Genomic DNA, 27,151 nt, shown 5'->3' with positions numbered 1-27,151 from the left:
ATGGCCTTGTTTTGAGATCCTCCCACCTCCCACCAAATATAAGGCTACTTCTATTGAAAATTCTTTCCTTCTCTCTATAGTGTCAGCCTTAGCAGGTTCATCAGATAGAAAGATAGATAGATAGATACATACATAGATAGTTACATAGATAGATACATAGATAGATAGACACATAGATAGATACATAGACAGACATGACTTTGGCTCAGATCACTTTTCTAAGCTCTACTCCCACATTTCCAGTGGCCTGCAGGACATTTCTACCTGAATTTCTTGTTAGTACCCCAATGTCAAAATGGATAATAGGGCAAATTAATTATTTTCTCCAACAAAACCTTTTTTCCTCCCTGTGTTTGTTGTGCTAATGGTAGTACCTGACTTCCATTCATTTGCTGCCAACCAGCTGGCTGACCATGCAAATCTGGCTTTTGACTCATACTACCACTGATGACTAATGAGCCTCCTATTTAGACTGTTCTTGGTTCCCAACTGACTAGATTTCTTTCACGTTCTATACCTACCTAACTACCACTAGCCCTAGTCCTGACCAGATTCTGCTTCATCTTTTACCATTCGGGGCCCAATTTACTGACTCTTTCATCTTTCCTTTACTAACACAGGTATCATTCATTTGCATCTTTAACTCTTCTCATGCTATATTGTTCTTGTCCATTTCCTTGGGAATCTTCCCTTGGGAAATGGGAATCCCATTTCCTTGGGAATACCACTCCACCCCACCAAGGTCCAGATTTTTATCACCACCCCCTGTCCAAGTCTAAATTCCCTGACTCTTAATTCCCTACTCTGCCACTAATTGACTGTTACTCAAGACAAGTCATTTTTCACTCTGGTCTCAGTTGTAAAGGGAGAGTGAATTAGACCTCCCAATCTCTAATGTTTTATGAAACTATAAAAGGCATCTTCCTAGCCTACAGCATGGAAACTTCAGAGATATCTTTGAATCATTTCTTTCTAAGCCCCCCACCCACAATTTTCCATGTGATCAGTTTTTAAATTCTGTCCTGATCCTGGCTCTTGATTCACTCCTTTCTTTTCCACCCCTATCACTACCACTGTTTATCCCTTGTTTAGACTATTACAATAGCCTCCTTAAAGATCTACCTGCTTTCACTCTCCTCACTCAAATCCATCGGTTACACATATTTTGGAGTGTCTGCCCAGCCTACACCCTCTTTCCTTGCAACTGCATAGATCCCTACCAACTCCCAATACCTGATAAAGAAAGGGTAAGACCTACATAACCATATTTACTATACCAGGTTACCCCAGAAGCAGCTGATTAAAGTCATGGAAATTAGATACTTCTCTCAAAAATTTGAGCCGGGGGAACCTTCAAGATGGCAGAGGAGTAAGACGTGGAGATCACCTTCCTCCCCACAAATACATCAAAAATATATCTACATGTGGAACAACTCCTAAAGAGCACCTACTGAATTCTGGCTAAAGACCTCAGACTTCCCAAAAGACAAGAAAATACCCACATACCTGGGTAGGCAAAAGAAAAAAAACAGAAACAAAAGAATAGGGATGGAACCTGCACCTCTGGGAGGGAGCTGTGAAAGAGGAAAAGTTTCCACACACTAAGAAGCTGCTTCACTGGCGGAGACAGAGGATGAGCAGGGGGGAAACCGAAGCCACAGAGGAGAGCACAGCAAGAGGGGTGCAGAGGGCAAAGCGGAGAGACTCCCGCACAGAGGATCGGTGCCAACAGGCACTCACCAGCCTGAGATGCTTGTCTGCTAACCCACCAGGGTGGGTGGGGACTGGGAGCTGAGACTTGGGCTTTGGAGGTCAGATCCCAGGGAGAGGACTAGGGTTGACTGCATGAAGACAGCCTGAAGGGGGCTAGTGTGCCACACCTAGCCAGAAGGGAGTCTGGGAAGAACTCTGGACCTGCCAAAGAGGAAAGAGACCATTGTTTCGGGGTGCATGAGGAGAAGGGATTCCTTCCCCTTGTGCCCACAGAAGGCAGAGCACCACGTGAGTGAGCTCCAGGGACGGGCGTGAGCTGCAGCTATCAGCTCATACCCCAGAGATGGGCATGAAAGGCTAACACAGCTGCTGCAGCCACCAAGAATCCCATGTGCAAGCACAGGTCACTACCCACATTCTCCCCCCCCCCCAGGAGCCTATGCAGAATGCCACTGCCAGGGTCCCAAGATCCAAGGACAACTTCCCCAGGAGAACATGCGACACACCTCAGGCTGTTGCAATCTCATGCCGGCCTCTGTTGCCACAGACTTGCCCAGCATTCCAGTTATGACTACCGTACCCATCCCTCTCCCCAGCCTGAGAGAGCAAGGAAGCCCTAATCATCCGCTGCTTTGACCCCCTCCTGTCTGGGTGGGTGCAGACACCTGAGGGCAGCCTACACGCTGAGGCAGGGCCAGAACCAAAACTAAACCCCAGGAGCTCTGCAAACAAAGAAGAGAATGGGAAATTTCTCCATGCAGCCTCAGGAGCAGCAGATTAAATCCCCACAATCAACTTGATATACCCTGCATCCATGGAATACCTGAATAGACAACGAATGTTCCCAAAAGTGAAGCGGTGGACTTTGGGAGCAACTGTAGAACTGGGCTTGGCTGTCTGTTTGTTTCTGATTATCATGTTTATCTTAGTTTAGTTTAGTTTAGTTTTTAGTGCTTGTTATCATTGGTAGAGATTTGTTTATTGGTTTGGTTCCTCTCTTTTTTCAATTATTATTTTTTTTAATTTTATTATTATTCTTTTAATTTATTCTTTTTCTTCCTTTTTTTTATTCCTTTTCTTCTGAGCTGTGTGACTGACAGGGTCTTGGTTCTCCGGCCAGGTGTCAGGCCTGAGCCTCCAAGATAGGAGAGCTGAGTCCAGGGTAGTGGACCACCAGAGACCTCCCAGCCCCACATAATATCAATTGGCAAGAGCTCTCCCAGAGATCTCTGTCTCAGCACTATGACCCAGCTCCACCAAATGGCCAGCAAGCTCCAGTGCTGGACACCCCATGCCAAATAACTAACAAGACAGGAACACAACCTGACCCATTAGCAGAGAGCCTGCCTAAAATCATACAAAGTTCACAGACACCCCAAAACACACCACCAGATGTGGCCCTGCCCACAAGAAAGACAAGATTCAGTCCCACCCACAAGAACACAGACACCAGTCCCCTCCACAAGGAAGCCAACACAACCAACTGAACCAACTTCAGCCCCTTGGGACAGACACCAAAAACAATGAGAACTACTAACATGCAGCCTGTGAGAAGGGGACCCCCAAACACAGTAAGCTGAGCAAAATGAGATGACAGAGAAATATGCAGCAGATGAAGGAAAGAGGTAAAAACCCACCAGACCAATCAAATGAAGAGGAAATAGGCAGTCTACCTGAAACAGAATTCAGAGTAATGATAGTCAAGATGATCCAAAATCTTGGAAATAGAATGGAGAAAATACAAGAAACGTTTAACAAGGACCTAGAAGAACTAAAGAGCAAATAAACGATGAACAACACAATAAATGAAATTAAAAATTCTCTAGAAGGAATCAATAGTAGAATAACTGAGGCAGAAGAACGGATAAGTACCTGGACAATAAAATAGTAGAAATAACTACCACAGAGCAGAATAAAGAAAAAAGAATGAAGAGAATTGGGGACAGTCTCAGAGACCTCTGGGACAACATTGAATGCACCAACATTCCCATTAGAGGGGTCCCAAAAGAAAAAGAGAAAAGAAAACGGTTTGAGAAAATATTAGAAGAGATTATATTTGAAAACTTTCTTAATATGAGAAAGGAAATAGTCATTCAAGTCCAGGAGCACAGAGGATCCCATACAGGATACATCTAAGGAGAAACATGTGAAGACATTTATTAACCAAACTATCAAAAATTAAATTCAAAGAAAAAATATTAAAAGCAACAAGGGAAAAACAACAAATAACATACAAGGGAATCCCCATAAGGTTAACCGCTGACCTTTCAGCAGAAACTCTGCAAGCCAGAAGGGACCGGCAGGACATATTTAAAGTGATGAAAGGAAAAAACCTACAACCAAGATTACTCTACCCAGCAAGGATCTCACTCAGATTCGACAGAGAAATTAAAACCTTTACAAACAAGCAATAGTTAAGAGAATTCAGACACCACCAAGCCAGCTTTACAACAAATGCTACAGGAACTTCTCTAGTCAGGAAACACAAGAGAAGGAAAAGAAATACAAACCCAAATCAATTAAGAAAATGGGAACAGGAACATACATATCGATAAGTACATTAAATGTAAATGGATTAAATGTTGCAACCAAAAGTCATAGACTGGCTGAATGGATACAAAAAGACCCGTATATATGCAGTCTACAAGAGACCCACTTCAGACCTAGGGACACATACAGACTGAAAGTGAGGGTATGGAAAAAGATATTCCATGCAAATGGAAATCAAAAGAAAGCTGGAGTAGCAATTCTCATATCAGACAAAATAGACTTTAAAATAAAGACTATTACAAGAGACAAAGAAGGGCACTGCATAATGATCAAGGGCTCAATCCAAGAAAAAGATATAACTATTATAAATATTTATTCACCCAACATAGGAACACCTCAATACATAAGGCAAATGCTAACAGCCATAAAAGGGGAAATCAACAGTAACACAATAATAGTAGGGGACTTTAACACCCCACTTTCACCAATGGACAGATCATCCAAAATGAAAACAAATAAGAAAACATAAGCTTTAAATGACACATTAGACAAGATGGCCTTAATTGATATTTACAGGACATTCCATCCAAAAACAACAGAATACACATTTCTCTCAAGTGCTTATGGAACATTCTCCAGGACAGATCATATCTTGGGTCACAAATCAAGCCTTGGTAAATTTAAGAAAATTGAATTCATATCAAGTATCTTTTCTGACCACAGTGCTTTGAGACTAGATACCAATTACAGGGAAAAACTGTAAAAAATACAAACACGTGGATGCTAAACAATATGCTACTAAATAACCAAGAGATAACTGAAGAAATCTAAGAGGAAATCAAAAAATACCTAGAAACAAATGACAATGAAAACACTACAACCCAAAACCTGTGGGATGCAGCAAAACCAGTCCTAAGAGGGAAGTTTATAGCAATACAATCCTACCTCAAGAAACAAGAAAAATCTCAAATAAACAACCTAAACTTACACCTAACACAATTAGAGGAAGAAGAATTAAAAAAAAACCCAAAGTTAGCAGAAGGAACGAAATCATAAAGATCAGATAAGAAACAAATGAAATAGAAACAAAGAAAACAATAGCAAAGGTCCATAATACTAAAAGCTCATTCTTTGAGAAGATAAATAAAAGTAACAAACCATTAGCCAGACTCATCAAGAAAAAAAGGGGAAGACTCAAATCAAGAGAATTAGGAATGAAAAAGAAGTAACAACTGACACTACAGAAATACAAAGGATCATGAGAGATTACTACAAGCAACTGTATGCCAATAAAATGGACAACCTGGAAGAAATGGACAAATTCTTAGAAAAGGTCAAACTTCCAAGACTGAATCAGGAAGAAATAGAAAATATGAATAGACCAATCACAAGCACTGAAATTGAAACTGTGATTAAAAATCTTCCAACAAACAAAAGCCCAGGACCAGATGGCTTCACAGGTGAATTCTATCAAACAGAGAAGAGCTAACACCTTTCCTTCTCAAACTTTTCCAAAATGTAGCTGAGGGAGGAACACTCCCAAACTCATTCTACGAGGCCACCATCACCCTGATACTAAAACCAGACAAAAATGTCAAAAAAAAAAACACAACAGGCCATTATCACTGATGAACATAGACGCGAATATCCTCAACAATATATTAGCGAACAGAATCCAACAGCACAGTAAAAGGATCATACACCAAGATCAAATGGGGTTCATCCCAGGAATTCAAGGATTCTTCAAGATATGCAAATCAATCAATGTGGTACACCATATTAACAAACTGGAGGATAAAAACCATATGATCTTTTCAATAGATGCAGAAAAACCTTTCGACAATATTCAATATCCATTTCTGATAAACACTGTTCAGAATAGGCATAGGGGGAACCTACCTCAACATAATAAAAGCTATATATAACAAACCCACAGCCAACATCGTTCTCAGTGGTGAAAAACTGAAACCATTTCCTCTAAGATCAGGACAAGATAAGGTTGCCCACTCTCACCACTATTATTCAACATAGTTTTGGAAGTTTTAACCACGGCAGTCAGAGAAGAAAAAGAAATTAAAGGAATCCAAATTGTAAACAAGTAAAACAGTCACTGTTTGCAGATGACATGATACTATACATAGAGAATCCTGAAGATGCTACCAGAACACTACTAGAGCCAATCAATTAGTTTGGTAAAGCAGCAGGATACAAAATTAATGCACAGAAATCTCTTGCATTACTATACACTAATGATGAAAATCTGAAGGTGAAATTAAGGAAACACTCCCATTTACCATTGCAACAAAAAGAATAAAATACCTAGGAATAAAGCTACCTAAGGAGACAAAATACCTGTATGCAAAGAACTGTAAGACAATGATGAAAGAAATTATAGATGATACAAACAGATGGAGAGACATACCATGTTCTTGGATTGGAAGAATCAGCATTGTGAAAATGACTATACTACCCAAAGCAATCTGCAGATTCAATGCAATCCCTTTCAAACTACCAATGGCATTTTTCACAGAAATAGAACAAAAAATTTCACAATTTGTATGGAAACACAAAAGATGCCGTATAGCCAAAGCAATCTTGAGAAAGGAAAATGTATCTGGAGGAATCAGGCTCCCTGACTTCAGACTATAATACAAAGCTACAGTAATCAAGACAGTATGGTACTGGCACAAAAACAAAAAGATAGATCAGTGGAACACGATAGAAAGCCCAGAGATAAACCCATGCACATATGGTCACCTTATCTTTGATAAAGGAGGCAAGAATATAAAATGGAGACAAGACAGCTTCTTCAGTATGTGATGCTGGGAAAACTGGACAGCTACATGTAAAAGAACGAAATTAGAACCCTCCCTAACACCATACACAGAAATAAACTCAAAATGGATTAAAGGCCTAGATGTAAGGCCAGAAACTATCAAACTCTTAGAGGAAAGCAGGCAGAACACTCTGTGACATAAATCACAGCAAGATCCTTTTTGACCCACCTCTTAGAGAAATGGAAATAAAAACAAAAATAAACAAATGGCACCTAATGAAACTTAAAAGCTTTTGCACAGCAAAGGAAACCATAAACAAGACGAAAAGAGAACCCTCAGAATGGGAGGAAATATTTGCAAATGAAGCAACTGACAAAGGATTAATCTCCAAAATATACAGGCAGGTCAGGCAGCTCAATATCAAAGAAACAAACAACCCAACCCAAAATGGGCGGAAAACCTAAACAGACATTTCTCCAAATAAGATATACAGATTGCCAACAAACACATGAAAGGATGCTCAACATCACTAATCATTAGAGAAATGCAAATCAAAACCACAGTGAGGTATCACCTCACACTGGTCAGAATAGCCATCATCAAATATCTACAAACAATAAATGCTGGAGAAGGTGTGGAGAAACGGGAACCCTCTTGCACAGTTGGTGGGAATGTAAACTGATACAGCCACTATGGAGAACAGCATGGAGGTTCCCTAAAAAACTAAAAATAGAACTACCATATGACCCAGCAATCCCACTACTTGGCATATACCTTGAGAAAACCATAATTCAGAAAGAGTCATGTACTACAATATTCATTGCAGCTCTATTTACAATAGCCAGGACATGGAAGCAACCTAAGTGTCCATGATATGTGAATGGATAAAGAAGATGTGGCACATATATACAATAGAATATTACTCAGCCATAGAAAGAAGCAAAACTGAGTTATTTGTAGTGAGGTGGATGGACCTAGAGTCTGTCATACGGAGTGAAATAAGTCAGAAAGAGAAAAACAAGTACTGTATGCTAATACATATATATGGAATCTAAAAAAAAAATTCGTTCTGAAGAACCTAGAGGCAAGACAGGAATAAAGACGCAGGCATACTGAATGGACTTGAGGACACGGGGAGTGGGAAGGGTAAGCTGGGACAAAGTGAGAGAGTAGCATTGACATATATATACTACCAAATGTAAAATAGGTAGCTAGTAGGAAGCAGCTGCATAGCACAGGGAGATCAGCTCGGTGCTTTGTGACCACCTAGAGCGGTGAGATAGGGAGTGTGGGAGAGAGATGCAAGAGGGAGGGGATATGGGGATATATGTATACATATAGATGATTCACTTTGTTATACAGCAGAAATTAACACAGCATTTTAAAGCAATTACACTCCAATAAAGATGTTTTTAAAAAGTTTTGAGCCAAGAAAACCAGAATCTATAATTATATGGTATCGGATGTAGAATTAGGACCAGATTTGCCTCTCTTTCAATGAAGAGCAAGTTGAAAGCCATAGTTAGGAGAACTGGGAACCAAGAATAGAGTGAAGGAGATTAGTTGCAGAAAGAACAGACATCTAGAAAATGGAGGTGTTCAGATACACACACAGACACAAATGCATGCACAAACACATCTGTGGAAGGAGTGCTTGTCTGATAGCTCTCTAGTTCCTTTAAGGCCTAGTGCTATTTCCTGTAATTGACTTCCTGTGATTCATACATTTCCTTTTAATGATTGTTTTTTACCTTAAGTTATTTGAGTAGACTTTGTTCCATTCTTTAACCTCCAGTCAACCTCCTAGGACATCATGGCTTTACTAATCATGTCATTTACTTGTTCAAAAACTTTCAATGGCTGTCCTTTGCTGATACATTTAATCCCATACTCCTAAGCTTGATATAATATATTTGGGTCCATTCTCTGGTCCAAGACATTCTTTTCACACTTCTCTCATCATCATCTGTATTCTTGCCTTACTGTTCTATTCTTTTCCCTCCAAGCATGCCTTATATGTTTTTCTTATGTTTTTTATTGTGCTATATCTTCTACCTGGAAAAAAGAAACTCTCCTTCCATCTCCACTGGTTGAAAACCTCTCCACCATTAAAGCCCAACTTAAATGACACTTTATATTTTTAATTATTCCATCCTTGATCTCCCAAGTTGGGTATGGCCTTTGATTTAAACTACTATAGCAGTTTGTTCATCTTTCATCTTCATTATGGCAATGTGGCATGACAAGAGTATATAGGCTTTAGAGTCAGGCTGAGCTGCATTCAAGTCCTCGTTTTGCTACTTAGTGGTTGTGTAACTTTGCCAAGTTATTTAATCTTTCCAGGCCTCAGAGGGAGAAACAGTTAATAAGCAAATAATCATTCAAATAAATAGATAATTATAAATTGTATAAGTGTTATGAAGAAAACATATAGGGTTTAGTATTAACATACAGGGTTTAGTATAAATTTACAAGGTTTACAGAGTACAGTATGGGGACCTAGCCTGGTTTAGGAGTTTCAGGAAGGCTTCCCTGAAGAAGTAGCCTTTAAGCAAAGTCTGGAAGAATAAGTAGCCAAGTGACAAGTCTAGGAGAAGAGTTCTCAAGACAAAGAAACTAAGCATAAACAAAGGCACTGAGGCCCTCCTGCATCTTACTTTATCACTAGTATTTTCTCTTCTCCCCTCTTAGCTATTGCTTCATTCAGTCCCATTGTTTTTACATTTCATGTTTCATGTCACGATTTGTATTCTGTTAGCAAGTTTAATTCTTATTGCCCTATTTTTGTGACATTTTATAGCATAATCTTGATAATTGCAAGCATCAATTTAGTGCATCTGTTAGCTATACTGCTCTAGTGGTTGACTAACCTTTGCTGCTAAAACATTGAAATATGAATAGGTGAGGATAAACACTGCTCTTTTAATTCTAATATTTTTTATTCTTTCCTTTTGATGACTTCCCTTTTTCTACTTTCTTTTTCTTTGAGTAATTTTTTTAAAAGATACATATCTATATCTGTATATATAATATATATCTTTAAAGAATTTATATATGCCATATATTATATATATCCTTATTATATGTTCATAAGAAGTCTAAATTGTAGTGGGATATTGACATCTAAGCAAATAATTCTAAAATGAGGCAGAATATTTTTCCATTTCCTTTATCTCATATTTTACCATTCCCGGCTCCCCCCTTGACTCCTATGATGACATATTCTCCCTCCTGCCTCTCTGCTTGTACTTTTTCAGTACTAATTTTTCTTCCTTTGCTTTTGCCTTAAATGTTATTGTTTGCTGGGAGTTCAATCCCTGGTTCTTGGTTCACTGTATATATGATGCTGGGCATCTACATCCATTTCTACAGATCTGATATCATCTGTATGCCCATGTGCAACTCAAATCTTTCTTCTGAATTCTAGACCAATATTTGCCACTACTTTCTGAACATATCAACTATTTATCCCACAAGCATATAAAGCTCAGTGTTCCAAATCTCACCTTGCTTAGTGCCACTGACCCTGCCTCTTTTTCTGTTTCTAATGCACCTAACCACATTCACCCAAAAGCCCAAATCAAAACCCTCAAATCAACCTTAATATGAAGTGAAAACATGCATCACTAAAACATTTAAATTCTGCCTCCCTAAATCTTTATGTCCCCCCCACCCCGATTTCCACCATCATTGCTTTATTATAAGCCTTTATTATCTTTGCCAGAATATTTACCTTAGTCTTCTAACTGGACTCTATACCTTTTGTCTCTCCCAACCCCGCCATCTCAAGCTCTACCAGAGTTATATTTATAAAATACAACTCTCCTACTATCACACCTCTCCTAAAAATCCTTAGTAGGTTCCCTATTATCTGTAAGACAAAACCTAAACTCCTTAAGATGAAAACCAAGTCACTTCATGATCTGGTTATTGCCTATCTTTTTAACCTAATTTCTTCACCACCTTTCCCTCACACCACACTGCATGTCTACACCAAACTGCTTACCATTCGTGGTCCCAGAACTCACTTTCTGCTTTCTTACTTCCATCCTTTTGTATGTGATCTCTCTCTGCAAGATATGTCATTCCTCACTTCTCCTCCCTCCCCTCAAAAAAAGAAAAAAAAATTTGTCTACTTCTTTCAAGACTAGACATTACTTTGGAGGTTTCCTGAACTTTCCTTTTTGCCATCTTCCTGAAGTTGCTCACTTTTCCCGCATGTTGTTCATTTATCTAAGGAGCATTTACTTCATTACACTCTGTCTCCCTCATAGACTGTGTGAGCTCTTCAAGTGTAGAGTAACCATATCTAACTTTACCAGAGTAGCCTCAGCACCCATTTCCTAGGGAATGAGTTAAAGAACAAAAGACTAGGTTAGAGGAAGCAAGAACTATTCAATCAGGGAGATTTGAAGTGGCTCTGTCATTTACTAGCCTTGTAAATTTGGGCATTTATTACCTTCTCTAAATCTTTGTTTCTTAATCTGAAAAATATGAATGATAATAGCTACCTCACAGGATTCTTGGATAACTAAATCAGACAATGTATTTTAAATGCCCAATAGAGACTCATCTCTAGTAGACTTTTTTTTTAAGTTTTGTTGAATGAACACATAAAAATAAGTGAGTGAGCAGGTTACTGAGTGAGTAAATGCATTTGAGTGAATAGAACAAATGCTGTAAAAAATGTTATAATGGATTCACCAGGAGATATTTCCTATACAAACAGCAGTTGTCTTGCTTTTTGAAGGGATGGTTAAGATGTCAGCACGCAGAGATGTAGCAGTCAATGAACTAGGAACCTGAAGCTTGAGAAGCAGTGTGAGGAAAGGCCAAGACTGGGGAAGGCATCCCTTTTTTATTGAAAACATTATTTCCTGCTGTTACTTTACCCTTCTCCCCCCTTTTTTTTCATCAGTTAAAGAACTCTAAAGATGGGCTGGCTACCAATTCATTCAAGGTGAATCAAATCTCATTAACCAGGTGACAAGTTAGCCCTCACACAATAAGCTATAGGCTTGGATTTTGAAAAGAGAATGTGGGTTATTGTTAAAAATAATATAAATTATTATTGTTGAATGAAGATTTCTGTTGCCTAATTATTATTCAGTGAAATGTTTTAGAGACAGAATCATGGCAATGATGTTGAAGGTACTACAATTTCTTATTTAAAAAAAAAAAAGAATGTGAACATTTATGTAAAGTCCACTGGAAATCTAATCTCTAGATTAAGATCTAGAGTCCTATGTGCTTCAGACCTGTCTAAAAATTTGAAGCTGAGAATGATAATCTAGCAGGTAGGATTTATAAGTTGTTGACTTCATCTCTGTACTCTTTAGATGGAAAATGGACTTTGATGACAGACTTAAATTAACAAGCCAGTAGGCTGCATTGCTATATTGCTTACCTGTTTGCTTTATTAGTCAGGGTTCATGTCTCTTCATTCTATTGTGTCACTGAGTAATGGAAAAAGAAATTCATTTTGGAATTATACAAAAACTTGGATTCAAATTTTAGCCCTGCTGTTTACTAGATGTGTGAAATTGGACAAGTTACATAATCATTCCAATCCTCTTTAAGATAAGGATAATGCTTCCTAACTTATAAGATTGCTGTGATGATTAGAAATTACATTTTAAAACTACCTACCCTTGTGCTAGGCATATGATAGAATTTGACAAAAGCTAATCAATATGAAGAATTTACCTTATCTAGTTGTTGATAGAATCTTCTTCACAAATACATGTAAAAATAATTAAAATTCATGATCATAGAAAAAATGTAAATTTTTCTTTGTTATAAAAGCATTCCCGGGGCTTCCCTGGTGGCGCAGTGGTTGGGGGTCCGCCTGCCGATGCAGGAGGCGCAGGTTCATGCCCTGGTCCGGGAGGATCCCACGTGCTACGGAGCGGCTGGGCCCGTGAGCCATGGCCGCTGGGCCTGCGCGTCCAGAGCCTGTGCTCTGCAGCGGGAGGGGCCACAACAGTGAGGGGCCCGCGTACTGCAAAAAAAATAAAAATAAAAAACAAAAAAAAAATAAAAGCATTCCCATTTATGTCATACAACATTAAGAAATTCAAGTGAAAACTTTAAAAACCTGTAATACCACTCTACCACCATAGCACACATATAATTTTGCATATTCTCTTTCTCTCTTTATTTTTATTTATTGTTGCAGTTTTTGAGTTGAAATGGTTGAAAGGATATAATTTTGGAGTTCATTCACGTAGTGTTTTATCATGTTACTCATTTTTTATGTCAGTATACTAAGTATCAGTAAGAAATACCATAATTTATTTAATCATATCATCATTATTAGATATTTGGCTTACCTCCTAGTGGAGGCTATTATTGAAAGCTATATAATTAATAAATGCTTTTATGCATATTTAAGGGATTTTGGAGCTGATAGGGGTATTTCCTTTATAGGCTAAATCCCCTAGGTGAGATTAATGGCATATATATATGCCTTTAGTCCTTGAAACATTTTTTTTCAGAATGAACATACATTCTTCTAGAAACCAATAGTCTTCACTGGACATTATCCAAAGCACTGCTCCTAGAACAATTTAGTAGCATAGAGCAGGCAGAAAAATAAAAGATGAGTGGGGGGAGGGGTTCACTATTAGATTGGGATATGGTAGGGAGAAAAAGGAGATACTTATAATCTATGATTTAATTAAAATCCATGTGCTATAGGCCTTTGGATAAATTGATCATCTATTCTTTAATTCAGTAAGACAGTCTATTAGTCTTTCATCAAGCCTGTTACGAGACAAATGAGAAAACACATAATCCCTGCCTTTTGGGAGTAACACACGATCCTGACTTCTGGAAGCTTATATTTCAGTGGGAGAAATATTTAAGTTTTAATTTTTTAAAATAATTTCAATACAGTTGAGAAGTGTTCCATTGCAGGTTAAGTATGCTACAGGAGGGCAAACAACTTTACCTTGGAGCATGAGGGTTAATTATGTGTATGTGCTGACCTCACAAGAAAAAGAGGGCATTGTTAAATATCTTTTCCTGTTACCATCTCCCAGCTCTGGAAAGTGTGACTGGCCCAACTAAGAGTAGTACTGTATGCCCTATAGACTATTCCTAAAGGTTCAAATGAAGTATCTTATTATGGGTCTTTAATATGCTGGAACCTCTTGCTTAGACTGCTTTGTGTTCACAGTATCTGGCAAATAGTCCTCAATCCTGGTTTGAAGATGCAATAAGTAAATTTAATGTTGACTACCTAAATAGGTAATAGGAATCATGATTCATTTTGAGCTACCCCATCTATGCTAAGCATTTTAAGACACAGGTAGTGTGGAATTAGCTTTATTGAAAAATAATGTGAGAAAAATATCAATCCTTTAATTTGATATTCTTTTAATTTAATTCTGAGCCATCTTTTTAATTTCATCTCAGTAGGTAATGTTCCTTGTTACCTTTTTTGTTCAAGCCTACAACTCGATGTTTTCCCTATTGTAGGAGGATTTGTAAATCTCAACCACCCAGAGTGAGATCATGTTGTCATCAGACTTAACCTGGTAGGAGTTGGGGATTAGATGAGTCTCTGAAGAAGTTTCAAAAGAACCTCACTGAGTAAAGCCAGTTTTATCCAGAACCACTGAAGTTCACAGATTTTAATTAACAATTTGAAATTTGTAATATTACTCAAATTTCAGATGGGTGAGAATTTAACCCTACATTAAAGGAGCCCAGGCAAAAGGACACGAGTTACGTCACAGAGACTTATTAAATGTGATGGAAATTCTACAGACGAATGCTGACAAACAGGTGCAAGAGCTGAATTAATTTTTAAGCCCTACCACTGAGGAGGAATTGCAGTGCATCGCGTTGACAGCCACAGCACATTGCTAATTTCATTCACAAGCTTAAAAATCTCAATATATTTGAACATGTGAATGTATTAAATTTTAAAAAGTGTAAGTAGCATAAGGGTATCCCAGAACTAAAAATGATAATTTCTCTCTGGGACCTCAAGTCATTTATCTAGCCAGAAGCATGGTGTTTTTTATGAATGAAATCTATCTTACCGCTTCCACATACAAATTGTGTTCTATTATTATATATAGTGCAGCCTGTTACTAAGCAAGCTTTTCTTTTTTTTTTTTTTAATATGAAATTCCTTGTGAGTCAGAGGAAGACTGAATATTCACTGCTATAGTTTCCAACTTCTGCTGTCATGCGTAAAGGGGGTTTTTAACCAACGTTTCTGATGGTGCTAAGTGGTGATATTCCTGGAGATAAAGAAAAATATAACAAACCAAAACTAGATAAATGCAGAGCCTTGTTTGGTGGTATTATTAAAGATGGTAAGTTGTAAGCCGAAAACTCAGTAAACTCAATATGTTTTCACCAGGAATTTACCTACTTTGGAGTCCCTGGTATATTTGAGCCTTTGATAGAAGCCCTGCAGTGTCTCCACATAAATGTGCATGTATATACAAAACCTTACAGAGATTTCAGGGATTTTATGAATTTCCACATTCAGAATACCATTTATGGTACATCTTGATCTTTATCTGGGACTGGAAGAATATCTCTTATTTAGTGGATTTTCCCCTTTGCCACCTACTGTGCACCAGGCCCTAGACCTGGGACTGGGGATATAAAGAAAATAAGAAAAGGTTTCTGGACTACTTACAGCCTAGTAGGGGCTAGTAGATAAATAGTATAGAGTAGTAAATAGTTTGATAAAAATATCTATTAAAAGGTCATTGCAAAAGCTTCCTGGAGAAAATTGCACCTTAGTGAGTATTAAGGATGAGTAGACATAAACTGTAAGAAGAGGGAAAAGGGCATTCTAGACTGAGAATGAGAGCAAGGAGCACTGCCCTGTCATTGGTAAAATTGTGTATTTACAAGAAATGCATAATAACAAATGTATGGAAAAATCAGTCTTCTTTCAACATTTTTCAAGAAGCTTTAAAGAAAAAAAATAAAAGGATCTGGGTTTAATTTCCCAAGATTTTAGCCGTCTGAGCCCTTTATTCCTAATTGTACACAAGCTTGTCCCCTCATTTTGCTTAGCTGGAGAATATTAAGTATTCATTTTTAGAACATAAAAAAGCTGTAAAGGGCTCCCTTCCTAGGGAGTCAGGAAAAGCCCAGTATGTACTGCATTGGATGAGTCTAGATTCCTAATCAAAAACATGTAATCAGTACCTGCCCCAAAGTCTTTTTATAATGGCAGCAGTAGCAACTGTTTCTTTTTTAAACCCACTATCAAGAAAGCTGATGAAAAAGAGACAAATGCACAGTCTAATAACCTGAGCTAACAATATATTATTTTCAATGGAACGAAAAGGACAAAAGCCAAAGGTATTCATTACTGTTCCCAGGGTAAGAGATCAGGGCAGTTTCTGCCTTCACCACATGTGCAGTCTTTAGGCTTGACAATGCACATCTCCCCAAGGGAAATGTGGAAAGAAAGCCAAACTCTTGCAACTTGATGCAAAGTGATTTGAGTTCCATTACAACATCTCTCAGTAAAAGGCTATTCAGGCTTAGAGTAAAGATTCCACACTCATTTTCTCCCAGAAAATGAGATTGTTATATAAACACCAGACATGGAATCAGAGCTTCTGGAAATCGATCTAAACCATGTGATTTCATCTTAACTTCCTTAAATTCTAATCAGGAAAAAGGAGGTGAGATAGTTTAGTGAACATACAATCTTAAAATTGTTATCTTGTTTTGGGCACACTTAAAAACTCAAGAACATCCTAAGGAAATTTTAAAAATTACAAACCTATATAATAATATTGGGGTTTTTGTTTTTTTCTGTTTAGATGAACTAATGCTGATCTGGGCTTCCCTGAATGTGTGTCTCAAATGAACTCACCAGAAATGTTATGCCTTTCTTCTGGGAAAGTTAGGCTCATTCAGTATTTCAAAAAAGGGGATGTTAGGGTACACTTCACGTTAAAAGGATCTGAGTTCCCATTTGACTCCTGTGAACTTGAGAAGATACATTTTACACCTTAGTTTTTGACCTTTAAATGGAAATAAGGATATTTACTTCTTACCTCTCAGGGTTATTATAGGGATTTAACGATGTAATTAAGATATTTGGAAAGTTATTAACACAAAACTTATTTTCAATATTTTCCAAAGTGTGTTACCCAGCAAATGAGTTCTATGGAATAAATAGTTGTTATTAAAAATTAAAAGTTCTGTTTCAAACAGTTTGGACATGCTAGGTAAACAAAGTTAAATGGTTGCCTTCAGAGCTTTACCATGCTAATGGGTATTGTGGGTCTCCAAAAGAGGAGTATAGCGTGCTGCGTTTCTCAGACTTTGTTATAACAGACACATTGGTGTTTGGTTGGGGGTGCAAGTGCTATAGTTTACAAGATCACTGTTCTGCAGAACAGTAGTTTGGAAAATGCTGTCTATATGAGGGCCAAAGATCCCTTCCCCCTCCCTCTCCACTCCCCCTCCCCCTCCTCCTTCCCTTAATAGTATGTACAATCCTTCTTTATAACCCTCTTCCCAATATTTATTTATTTATCATTCTCTTCTTTGGGTTTGAATTTCTTGAGGACAAGGACTATGTCTTCATAAACATTTTAATCCCCAGTGTTTATCACATTGTACATAATAAATATTGGCTAAGTGAATGATGCTGTAATTACTGATATACATCATTCAGGATATAATTACTGAGTTTTTTTGGAGCTGTGAAAACAATGGGCCTGGTTTAAAATGACTCCAAATATATTTTATCCTTGTGGAACTGTGCCTAAGAAAGCAGATAACCTGTACAGAAAAATGTTCCATGAGAACTAAAGCAAAGAAATAAAAAAAGAACAGAGAAAGAATATTATGTGCTTAGAATGCCATAATACAAGTTGTATAGTTAGGTGGCAAGAGGAATCTAGGAGTGTAATTAAGGAAAATAATCTCCTGGACAGGTGAGTGCAATCTGGAAGGTTAGGTTAATGAAATTAGGGTTTTAATTCTTAGCATCAGTTATTATAAGTCAAGGTCAAACTGGAAAAAAAATTTTTTAATGATTTCTCATTCCTATGCCATGCTAAGTCTTCATACTTTTAAGGCCTAAATACTGCTTAGTAAACTTAGAAGTATGCCGTTAATTTGTACATAAGGAAAATTTTAACTTCATTCTGGATGCTGAGTTGTTTTAGTCTGATGCCTAAATCCAATAAGCATTACTCAGATGCTTCAGGGGTTTTCAGCAGCCCTCTATCCTATCTACTGTGCTATTAGTTCAGGATGAAAATAAAATTAGTTTGGCAGAATCTCAAATTAACCTATCAAATCCCCTCATCACTTGTTCCATTTTACAACTGAGAATAATAAATAAATGTGTGAATGACATTCATAAAGTGACTACTTTATGCCAAGTGTGCACTAGGTGCTCCTGAATATTTTCTTTATTTGATTTTCAGAATAATCCTGTGAGAAGTGTTATCACCTCATCTTCTAGTAGGGAAACAAACTCAGAAGTTGTGCTATTGCCCCACATCAAACAGCTATAAAAATGTAAAAGATCTTATACTGACCCTAGTCTCTCCTTTCTAAAGTTTAGCCCTATTTCTGTTACATCATGTCATCTTAATATAATATTACCATTTCTTATGCTTTTCCATAGGGATGGTTAAAATGTGTATGTATAAACACAGTACTTACAAATAGCCTGACCAAGACTTAAGTGAAGAAAACTACTCAACTTTAATGAAGGACATGTAAAATATTAATGGAAATACTGTTTCTTGGATGGATTGTTTGATATGATAATGTAAATTTTTCCAGATCAGTTTAGAAATTTACTGTAATTCCAATCAAAATGTTTATCATTATATACTTCATTATTTCTAAATTTAATTTGGAATCATAAATGAATGAAAATACACAAAAAAATTTTGAAAAGAAAGGTAATGTCATGGGAAGGGGGGACTTACTCCACCTGATAGCAAAATGTACTGGAAAATTTTTAAAAGCAATAATAATCTGGTATTAGCAGAAAAATAGAGAAATACATCAGTGCAACACAATTGAGAATCCAGAACCAGATTTGTATCTAAAAATGTAGCATATGATCAAAGCAGTACTTCAAATGAGTAGGGAAATAACATACAATTTCATAAATAGGGCAATTAGCTATGTGGTTTTTGAAAACTAAAGTTAGATCCCTACTTCATACTATACTAAAAATTAAACTTCTCATGGATCAAATATTTAAATGTAAGAAATAAAACCAGAAATATACCAGAAAAACATAGACTTGGTTATATCTAAAATCTTGGGGTGAGGAAAGCCTTCCTAAACTTGACAAAATCTAAAAGACATGAAAATTTCTTTATAGCAGAAAATTCTAAATTTTTATATAGCAGAAAAAAATCTACAAAGTAAAAAGACAGTCACAATCCAGGAAAAATATTTGTAACTATACATGAGAGGAAAATGCTTTATATCTATTTTATAAATAGTTCTGCCAAATCAATAAAGAAAAAAGCAACATCACATTAAGGGTTTGTTCAAGCAATTCATAGCTAAAATCAAATGGTCATTAGATTTGAGAGGATGCCCACCTCTACTAATTGCCAAAGAAATGCAAACTAAAACAACTATAAGCTATCATTTGCCTACTATTAGACTAGTCAAAGTTACAAAAAGTAATAGTTTCCAGTACTAGTTGAGTACGTGGGGAGGTGGACTCTCTCAAATACTATTGGTGGAAGTAAACTGGTACAATCTATTTAGACAGTAAATTTAGAAACATTGATTCAAATTTAAATGGGCATAAACAGCCTTTGACCTAACACTAATTCTACAGGCATAGTATCACAAGTTCACATACAGTTAAAGTATTTTTCCCAGATTGTGACTTTTTACTTTGTAGAGGTTTTCTGCCATGTTGAATTTTTAAAAATATGCAGTTCACATGTTTACTGCAGCATTTTTTTGTGATAGTAAAAATAGAAAACATCCCAAATATTCCTGCTGTGGTGGCAATATGAGCTCCACCAAAATAGAGACTGCCTCTACCTTAATTACCATTCCCAGTTAACTGGTACTGTTCTTGACAGTATAAACATTTGTTAAATGAACAAACAAAATGGACTATAGTGTGTCTATACAACTGAAATTATTTTTAAAAGTAAGGCAATTAAACAAGTTGCAGATATTGTACAGATCATTCCCTTTTTACAAATATATATATGTATGCATGTACATACATTTATATACAAGTGTCATATATATCTATTAAGAAAAAAGTTAGAAAGTATCCCTGTTGATTGCCTCTTAGGGTGGAATTTAAGGAGAAGTGACATTAACATTTTACTGCATATACTACAGATAATATATCTTTTTGCTTTTATTTTTGTTGTTTTAGCAATGACTATGTTTATAACTTTAAAGTACAAATACAATCATTCTTTCAATCTACTAACTCTTCTTGCTGTAAAAGATTTATAGCAGTTAACAAAGTCTCTGTTTTCACTGAGTGTATATTCTAGTGGAGGAAGACAGATGGTAAACAAATAAATATTATCCCTGATAAGGTATTATGAAAAAAAATAATAAAACCATGTAAGGGGACTCCAGTGACAGGGTGCTATTTTTCTTTTCTAATTCTGCAGTGTTTGAGAAGAGACCTGAGTGAGGTAAGGAGTAACCCATCCAGGTATATATAGGCAGATAGATATTCTTGGTACAGGTCAAAGGACCCAGGATGAACACGCCATGAATTAGTTAAGATTACAGAGCTCAAGATCAGGAGATGAGTTCAGAGAAATGGGGGTGGTGAGAAGCAGAAATTGTATATAACATAGGGACATTTGGCCAAGGTAAGAAGAACTTCAGTTCCTATTTCATGTGATAGGAAGGTACTAGAGGTTTTGAACCGTGGAATGACATCCAATTTTTGTACACAGAAGATCTGTCTGATGACTGTGTGGAAAAGATGATGATGGCTTGGAGTAGGGTGAGACAGGCAAGCAAACTAGTAATCACAGTAGTGTGATAAGTGCTATGTGAAGAGTTAAGCACACCTCTTCCCACTTAGAACTAATATACATTGGCCTGGTGTGAAGTAAATCTGTTGATGGACTATAAACCAGAAAAAGGAGATTTTCTCTCAGTACCAAACCAAATGACCCAAACTGTGATTGAGTCCATATTTTGTCTTACCTGCTCTCTGCCTTAATCAAATGAATTAGCCATACAAGACTTTGTGATTAAGCTCAGGAAATGGAAAAACAGAGAGACCAGTTTCTATTTCTGATAACAGGATGTGGGAGATGAGAAAGCAGTGAAGGATTGCAAAACAGCCAGCTACTCAGAGTCAGGGAGCATGTATCACTAATATTTTTCTTCCTATGGCCTAAATCAGATTCCAGCTCATAGGTAGGCATTGGTTCTGGTATAGTTTTTGAATCTTTTTTCCAGATGACCTGTAGGCAAATGTTCCTACCTAGTCTATGCATACCTAAGAACTCTGTGGCAGAGTTGCTCTCTGACCAGTGACTTTCACAAGGAAACCCTTTTTTGCTACCTCAGAGGCACAGGACATTTACTGATTGTCTTTAAAGTTTCCAATTTAGACAAAGAATCTTGCTTAATTCTTGATAGCAGTATTGTCTTTTCTTATATTCTTGTCTGTTTGTAACAATGCCAGTTGATGTTTTGTTCTTACTACTTTAATTTTCATTGCCATATGCTATTTTATATACTTTTGTTTCTTTATTTCATTTTACACAATCTGCATTGTCAACCTCTCTTCCCATAAATTACAGACACAAAAGTGCCAGTAAAAAGGAAGGGAGGATATGTGCCTTTCATCCCCAGAGCAGCACCAAAAAGCTGCGCGAAGCACGTTGCCCATTGCAGTCCCTTGTCATCTCTCTAAAAATGGAACTTGAGGAGGCTGACAGAACCACACCTAGAAATCCTTCCCAAGAAATCCAGTGGACATAGTCCATATTAGAATTCCCTAAACAAAAATAAGAAAGCCCCAGAAGGAAAGCTTCATGGAATGTAGTTATCCTATTATCTTCAGGATCATCCATTCCTAAATATAAACAAAAGCTCTTATTTTCTTTCTCCATGATATGATATTGACAAGGCCTAATTAGACCTTATAAAGACAAGCTTATCTGGTCACAGTGGTGTTAATTTGTGAGCTCCAGATTCATAGAGTGGATGTACTTAATGTGAACATGAATTATATAAACTTGACATTGCATAATATAAAATGTTAATAAAGTCTCACTTTATGTGAATACTTTGAAATAAAAACAGATTTCCTCAATTAAAAAAATCAGGAATCTCATAGTTTCATAACTAGCTGGCTGAATGAATTATAAACTATAATTATAGCAGAGGAAGGTGCCATTTTAGCTGGTAAACAGAAATGCCTACCATATTTTGTCATGTCAAATGAACCAATGCTCTTGTTTATATTAGAATTTCTATGGGGATTTCAGACATTACTTTGTTATTTTAACATTTCCTATTTGTATTAGCTTTAAAAAACATTTAAAGATAATATCAAGGAAGTGTTAATTAAGCTCTCTGCTTTTCTATCATTTCATCAATTTAGTTAACACATATCCAGGCATGGCTAATTCAGGGTGCTATGTTAAAAACCACATCCTCAAATATATATCTTTGAAATGTGATAAAATGCAAAGAAAACTAAGCAGTTACCATGTTGAGCCATGGTTTTAATTTCTACAAAATATTAGAGATGATAAGAAAAACAATTTTTTAAGCCTTGAAGCAAAAATATTCTACAGTATTTGTTGATCCATATGCTCCATGAATGTTTACCTTCTATTTTACATTAAAAGCCATATACATTAAAATGTATTTTATATTACATTTCTCCTTTGAAAAAATTAGCATTGAATTAGGCAAGGTTTGAATCACATAAGGACTTCAGGAATGCAACCTTCTTGAAGCGTTCTCTAAATCCAAGCTCTAAATTGTGAATAGTTGCATGTTTGTTCAGATCCTTAGAATGTTTCGAAATACATTGCCCAGTGACCAAAACTCTTTCCTGGAAAATGGAGAAATTGAATAGCAAAGGGAAAGAAGTTGACCTCCCTCCTCAGCTTTGACTTTGGCATTTTGTTTCTGAGAGACCTTGTTGTTGGAAGATAAATTCCCTAATGTCTAACGTTTTCTAGCCTTTCAGCAAAGTAGATTTTGTAGGGGAAGAGTGAACCATAACACTGATTTGGTTAACATCAGGCTGCCGAGTTCTCAGCTCTGTGGTACAGGTAAAATATTATTTCTCCCCTCCTCTGATCCAGTTTCCTAAGAAGATTAATCAGATGTGTCTTAATGTACTTTACTACCAGAGCTACAGATTACTAAATGTGAACTGTTATTAAATTGTGAGATTCCCTTATATGTGCTGAATAAGAGAGGTTTGTGAGATATATATTTTATGGTTTTAGTGTTTACTCTTAGGTCCATGATCCATTTTGAGTTAATTTTTGTGTATGGTGTGGAGTAAGGGTTGAAGTTCATTTTATTTTGTACAAATAATCACTTTCATTGAAAATCTGTTCTTTCTCCGTTGAATTAACTTGACATTTTGATCAAAACATAATTGCCTATATAAATGTGGGTCATTTTTCTGAAGCATGTAAATTTTTGGAACTATGTTATTTGGTGCATATGCATTTGTAATTGTATCTTACTGCTGTCTTGATCATTTCTCTCAATAGTAAATGTTTATTTTGGGGTCTAGCAATTCTTCTTTTTAAAAGTTTATTTTGTCTAATGGTAGTATACTCTCTGGGTTTTTTTTTTTTTTTGCTTAATCTCTACATGGTATACTTTTTCACAGCCTCTTGCTTACTTTTATTTGTGTTTTTATATTTAATGTGCATTTCTGTAGACAATGTATAATTAGGTCTTCCTAGTTTTCAGTCAGTCTCTACGTTTTTATTGGAGTGTTTAGTACCCTTACATTTAATGTGATTATTTTTATATTTGGATTTATTGTCTGCCATTTTGCTATTTGTCTTCTCTTTGTCTCATTTTTATTTTCCTGTTCTTCTGCCTTCTTTTGTGTTAAACAATATTTTGTGGATTAATTTTATTATTATTTTATTCACTTATTAGCTTTATTTCTTTGCATTATTTTTTGTTATTGCTCTAGGGACCACAATATGCAACTTTAACTTCCAGTAAAATATAGGAACCTTGTACTAGTGTAGTTTCATTTACACACTCTCATCCTTTGTGCTGTTGCTGTCATATGCAATACATATCTATATTATAAAACCAAGAATGTTATATTATAATTTTACTTAGAGTCTTGCCTTTTAAAGAAATTAAGAATGACAGAAAGACAGTCCTGTCTTTTAAGAAATTAAGAGAATTATTTCTTATCTTCATATCATATCACTCATATTTTCATTACCCTCTCTCTATCCAAGTTATCACCTGATGTTATTTTATTTCAGCCTGAAGTATTTCCTTTTGCATTTCTTAAATTTAGAGCTGTTAGCAATGAATTTTCTCATTTTTAAATTTATTTGAAAATGTCTTTGAACCTTTAATTCTGAAGAATGGTTTTAAAAGTAGCTTTCTTGGAAGACAGGGTTTTTTTCCTCAACAATTTGAATGTTATTCCAGTATCTTATAGACTCCATTATCCTAATGAGATATTAGCTGTTAATCATATTTTTGTTCTCCTATGTAATATATTGTTTTTCTGTGTTATATTCAAGATTTTTCTTATTATCTTCAGCTTGTAGTAGTTTGATCATGATGCATCTAGGTGCACTTTTCTTTGTTTATTCTATTTGAGGTCCATTGAATTTTTTGTAGCTGAGAGTTAATATTTTTCATCAAAGTTAGGAAGGTTTTCATTATTATTTATTCAAATATTTGTTCACCCTTTTCTCTTTCTCTGCTCTTGTTTGACTCCATTTACCCTTAAGAGTTCTGAAATATGTTTCTGACAGAATAGTTTTAAACTTTGATGGAAGGCTCGGAAATAAAATGGAGAAGTAGGGATGAAATGACACAGTTTTCTAAGGAAACTTAGTTCCTTAAATATACACACAACACAACCCAGTAAATTTACAGTGGAAAATATTAATGTTACCTATTTGTCCTCTTTTCCTGTTTTTACAAAATCTGTTTGTAGGTGCATTTCCTCCATCTGCTACTTATGCACGAAAAGACTTGCTACAACGATCTACCCATATCGCTACCAAGACTTTCCAAGCTTTTCGCATATTTGTGAACAATGAACTCAATGAACTTTACACAGGACTGAAGACAGCTCAGAAGTTTCTGAGACCTGGTGGTCGCCTGGTTGCCCTCTCCTTCCATTCACTGGAGGATCGCATCATCAAACGATTCCTGCTTGGGATAAGCATGACACAAAGGTTTAACCTAAGTGCTAGACAGAAGGTGATACAAAAATCACAGTTGGGTTCAGATCATGAAAACACGGAAGGAGTCTCTATAGGAAGGGCCCCTTTAATGTGGAAAGTAATGCATAAGAAGGTACTTACTCCGGAAGATCAAGATGTACAAAATAACCCCAGAGGACGCTCAGCCAAGCTTAGAGCAGCTATCAAATTATGAGAAAGTTATCATCATCTGATTCTTCAAGTTCTTCCTCACAGTTTCTCGTGTAATATTCCTGAACAGCCTAATATAAGAAAATGGGGGATATATAGAGATATGTACTATATATGTGTGGAAATAGGGGGTATTTAGCATTTTTTTCTCAAAAAGAAAATGTAGGAAATATTAGCATGACACAGATAGCTCAATTCAAGATGCAGCAGTGTCTCAAAACTGGAAAAATTGTTTATCTTAGCATTATATTTGACTTTTGAAATGCAGTCCTTTCTCTAACCGGGAATTTTTTTTAAAAAGAAGAAGAAGAAGAAGAAGAAGAGAATATGTGTATTTACTTAACTATGTAAATTCAAGCTGTCAAAAGAGAGATTATAATTATATCTGCATGCCCAAATTCTGAATTTAGATATTCAGATTTGCAACAGACTGTCTATAACTCAAATAATTAATAATGATCATAAAATGAATTTTAATTTTCCTACTTGGGAATAATTACTACTATAGCTTTCTCAAATATAGGTACTGTGAAAATTTAAAGTATTCAAGTATTATTTTAAAAGTGCATTATACTGATAAATTTCATTACTGAAATTACAGTGTTCATTGTTTTAAAGGGATTTTTCAGTATGATATATGCCATGTTTTCATATATTAGAAACTAAAAATGTAGAATTGCTCTAATAGCTCTCACAGAGAGTGTTTCACAAAACTTACATTTAAAGTCAATTGTGTTTATTTTAATAATAGCCCAGAATGCTTTTGATAAATAAAAATCTGTCATCATTTGAATCCTGCAATTTTAAATTGGGCTATTCAAAATATTCAAAGTCTATTTGAAATGGAAAAGTATGTTATCTCTTCCAGATACTAAAATCAATGATTTTATTTACAAATAGTAATTGTAATTGTAAAATGTTTATTCAGGTGAAGTTCACGTGGCAGAGGATTCTTTAACAAATTAATGAAATTGATTCAGTATTCACATAACTTTTTATACATTAATATGCACTTCTAATTTATTCAGTTATGCAGCAAGTACTGAACTAGGCAAAGAAACAAAGGCGAGTAAAATACACATAGCCCATAGTATTAGTCCTGTGGAGTTTATAGTCTAGCCAAGAAGAGCAATGGTAGTTAAATGATCATAAATATTAGTATAAAATTGACAAAGCGGTAAGGGCTATAAAGAAGTAGTACAAGGTACCATAAGTACATCTAGTAGGGATTTCATCTACTGAAGGAAACCAGGTCTGACAACATGGTGCTTGATTTGTGACTTGAAGGATGAATAAGTGATAATTAGTAAAAGGGTACATGGGCATGTTCATTAAAGGTGCATGTAAATGATTGTTTTCTTAAGTAGTTTCCCTTGAAGTCATATTTATACTATTAATTTGCTCAGTAAACTATTTATTCAAATACAGGAAAAATTCATCTTCTCAATTACGATTACAAACTCTAAGTTGGTGAATCCAATGAATAAAATATCAACATAACTATATGGGCAAAAGATAAGAATTAAATACTTGAATTTACCTCAGACTTACTTTATCTACCTCTGTAATATT

At 35.9% G+C, this 27,151-nt stretch overlaps 1 protein-coding gene across 12 annotated transcripts in view; it reads left to right on the top strand.

Moving 5' to 3' along the window:
- METTL15 (methyltransferase 15, mitochondrial 12S rRNA N4-cytidine) overlaps positions 1-27,151 on the top strand; it is a 382,575-nt gene that overhangs the window by 175,555 nt on the left and 179,869 nt on the right. For 5 of the 12 annotated variants that reach the window (XM_067749551.1, XM_067749554.1, XM_067749552.1 and 2 more), the window contains one exon: positions 25,138-27,123. The exons of 5 other annotated variants lie outside the window; for them this stretch is intronic. In XM_067749551.1, the coding sequence (XP_067605652.1) occupies positions 25,138-25,583 (446 nt within the window). In that variant the 3' untranslated portion in view covers positions 25,584-27,123. Of the gene's footprint in view, positions 1-14,659; positions 17,415-18,615; positions 18,763-25,137; positions 27,124-27,151 lie in introns of those variants that run through there. 2 more of the 12 variants (XR_010946103.1, XM_067749561.1) reach the window with 2 other exon arrangements.

The sequence above is a fragment of the Pseudorca crassidens genome, chromosome 9 (assembly GCF_039906515.1).
Source record: "Pseudorca crassidens isolate mPseCra1 chromosome 9, mPseCra1.hap1, whole genome shotgun sequence".
In the NCBI taxonomy this organism is placed as follows: domain Eukaryota; kingdom Metazoa; phylum Chordata; class Mammalia; order Artiodactyla; family Delphinidae; genus Pseudorca; species Pseudorca crassidens.
The sequence above is the reverse complement of the archived record's forward strand: the minus strand, read 5'-3'. Positions and strand labels throughout refer to the sequence as shown.